Raw genomic sequence first — 2,910 nt, 5'->3', positions numbered from 1 at the left:
TTGGCTTCTTGAAGAAGGATCAATTCATTTTGAATGTTGGAGGGCCTTTTTGAGTCAAAGTTGGAATCACAAGCCTCTCGATTGAATTTATAAGCACATGATTGTAAGGCAAAACCTTGATTTGATTATCTAGGGAGAGCCAACAACCTTTGTTAGCGACATAGGCCCTATCTAGGCATGCTCTGCTCTAGGTGGTGGATTTGTTGCATTCATGCCAAGTAAAGCTTAGTTTGGACTTCGTTGTAAGCTCCACTAAGTCGATCAACTCATGTATATACCAAATTGCTCCAAGCCTCCTTTTCATTACCAATCATAGGTGGTTGGCTATGCAGTCAATCCTCATTTCTTAAAGTCATATTCTTGTTGCTTAATATCAACGAGTTATCATGCTACAAATTGTTCTTGAGGAAGGACTAGCACTTTGCTTCCTAGTAGTAGAGTTATTAGGGGCATATATAGAAGTAATCTCCACATCTAGGCTGTTGATTGAGGGTAGTGTTGATTAGAATTAGTTCCCCTTGCTCAAAAGACCTAGAAGTAGGAGAGCAATCACATCCACCTTAGACTTTTTTAATTAGATCAAAATAGACTTCCTCTTGTTGGAGCAAAGTCCTAGAAGACGACGGGTAATGATGCTGTTGTGGTATGTAGCCAAAATGTCGACATAGAGAGGATGCAAAGTGAGCTTTGCTAAGACATAGCACTCTAGAGTGAAGCCTATGACACAAAGGTGGTTAGAGCACTCGGCGTGTGTATGTGCTCTAGCTTATTCCGAGAGAGAGACGAGTCTTGATTTGGCTAGACCGACCTCCACCCTTAGGTAACCATAAAAAAAGGTAACCTTGGGTGGTTATAATAAAGATTCTTTTATATAAATCAAGCATTATTCTTAAAAATTCACAAAGAGAAGTCACATGCGCTTGGCAAGCACAATAACGGATAGGAAATCGTTGCCGCCCCCACCTCCCCAACATCTCTCTCCCCTCCTCCTCTCTCTCTCTCTCTGTCTGTGCGGGTGTGCATGTGTGCGCGAATCGCTAGGGTTTATGCCTATGGCGGGGCGGCGACAGAGCAAGTCACGTCTCCCCCGTAAACGCTTCTACAGAGCTCGAGCTCACAGCAACCCTCTCAGCGACTCTCAGTTCCCTGTGCCCATTTCTCCCGCGCAGGTCGACTGGTATGAGCACTTCCCTTCTTACTTCAGCAGGAAAGCCTCAGCCCAGGAGGACGCCGACCTCTCAGGGCTCGCTAGGGTTTCGGAGCAGCACATCGAGAAAGAACATCGTGGCACGCTGGATGCTTCTTCGCATCCCGATGCAGCACCCTCCGACCAATCTCCACAGGGAGCTTCGCATGCCGACACGACTGTCTCAGAAAATCTGAGCAGCGTGACTGTCAAGAAGGATGGCCAAGCACATGGAGCAATTCTGGATGCAAGTGAAGCTCCAGAGATTTCCAAGCATGATGGCCAAGCCTGCCACGCGCAGCTGAATACTAGAGAGGTCATCGAAGCCCCGACCTCCACCCTTGCATTGGCCGGAGATGGCATTAATGCAGAAGAACCTGTGCATTCTGAACTTCCAGATCAGCAGGTACCGGAAAGTTCTGGCATCCACCGCAGCCTCTGCCACATTTCAGATACCCCGGATGATGACAGGGTCCATTCATCAGACCTTGGTTTCGATCGGAAGGTCCGGTTTGCAGACATTGGTTGTGGATTTGGTGGCCTCCTGGTGCGTCTGTCAACCATGTTTCCAAATACCTTGATGGTGGGTATGGAGTTGCGGGATAAGGTGAGTGAATATGTAAAAGAAAGAATCTTAGCTTTGCGCAGAGAAAACCCGAACCAGTATCAAAACATTTCCATAATCCGCACGAATGCCATGAAGTATCTGCAGAATTACTTTGAGAAGGGTCAGCTTCAGAAAATGTTTTTCCTGTTCCCAGACCCCCATTTCAAGGAGAGAAACCATCGGAGGCGGGTTATTAGTGTGGCTTTGCTGGCAGAGTATGCACATGTTTTGGCAGCGGGTGGAATCTTGTACACAATTACTGATGTTAGGGAATTAGGTGAGTGGATGAAGTCATGTCTGGATGCTCATCCACTGTTTGAAGAGGTTTCCTTAGAGGAACAGGAGGCAGATCCTGTTGTTAAATTGCTGACAAATGCTACAGAGGAGGGGCAGAAAGTGGAGAGGAACAATGGCGAGACCTTCCGGTCAGTCTACCGCCGTGTATCCCTTCTAAATCATGGTGCTTGAACCAATGGGGTGGAGTAGGAGATGGATATGCACTTCATCACATTTCCAAAACCTTGCTTTGATCAGAAGTATGAAAACGATTTTGGATGGGCACATTGTTACAATGGGGCAATAATCTTTCTGGCTTTTTTCTGCAAGGGCTTTGGATTTTTCCTGTAAGAAGTTCAGGTCCTAATTTTTTAAATAATTGAGATGCTAAGTATACTGTCAGAATGTAGGTCTCATCTTCTGAAGTGCAGAGTGGACAATCTTTCAAGCACATTGTTTGCTGCAACTTAGGACACAATGCCTGCGCTTTGAAACTTATTTATGAACTCATATTATACTTGAATTGTCATTAAAAGATCTAAATGGAATAGTTTGGTAGAGAGCTTCCTCCATGGCGATGTGCTTGGCTTCATATGGATCACCATACTATGTGCCTCTTTTGGGCCGACCTTTTCTGAAACTATGCAGCCGTATATTAGGTATTGAGCACACTGATAGTGGCTAGTCAGTTCTGAAATCAATTTTTCTTTTTCATACTTGAGCAGTTACTTGAAATCGCTTGTGAGTTGTTAGGGCTTTGCATTTTTTGGCTCTCACTATTGTTCCCCTTGTATTTGACATTTCTTTGCCAGAGTTAATCATTTTCCTCTGAAGTGTAATC

At 45.1% G+C, this 2,910-nt stretch overlaps 1 protein-coding gene across 1 annotated transcript; it reads left to right on the top strand.

Annotated features, from left to right (window-relative positions):
* Positions 1–929: 929 nt before the first annotated feature.
* LOC148015270 (tRNA (guanine-N-7) methyltransferase) lies at positions 930–2,641 on the top strand. The gene has a single exon (XM_087665799.1). It carries the CDS (start codon positions 1,047–1,049, stop codon positions 2,259–2,261), a length of 1,215 nt encoding a protein of 404 aa, XP_087521925.1. The 5' UTR covers positions 930–1,046; the 3' UTR covers positions 2,262–2,641.
* Positions 2,642–2,910: the final 269 nt, after the last annotated feature.

The sequence above is a fragment of the Lygodium microphyllum genome, chromosome 24 (assembly GCF_053477565.2).
Source record: "Lygodium microphyllum isolate KBCC chromosome 24, Lygodium_microphyllum_v1.1.10, whole genome shotgun sequence".
Lineage (NCBI taxonomy): Eukaryota > Viridiplantae > Streptophyta > Polypodiopsida > Schizaeales > Lygodiaceae > Lygodium > Lygodium microphyllum.
The sequence above is the reverse complement of the archived record's forward strand: the minus strand, read 5'-3'. Positions and strand labels throughout refer to the sequence as shown.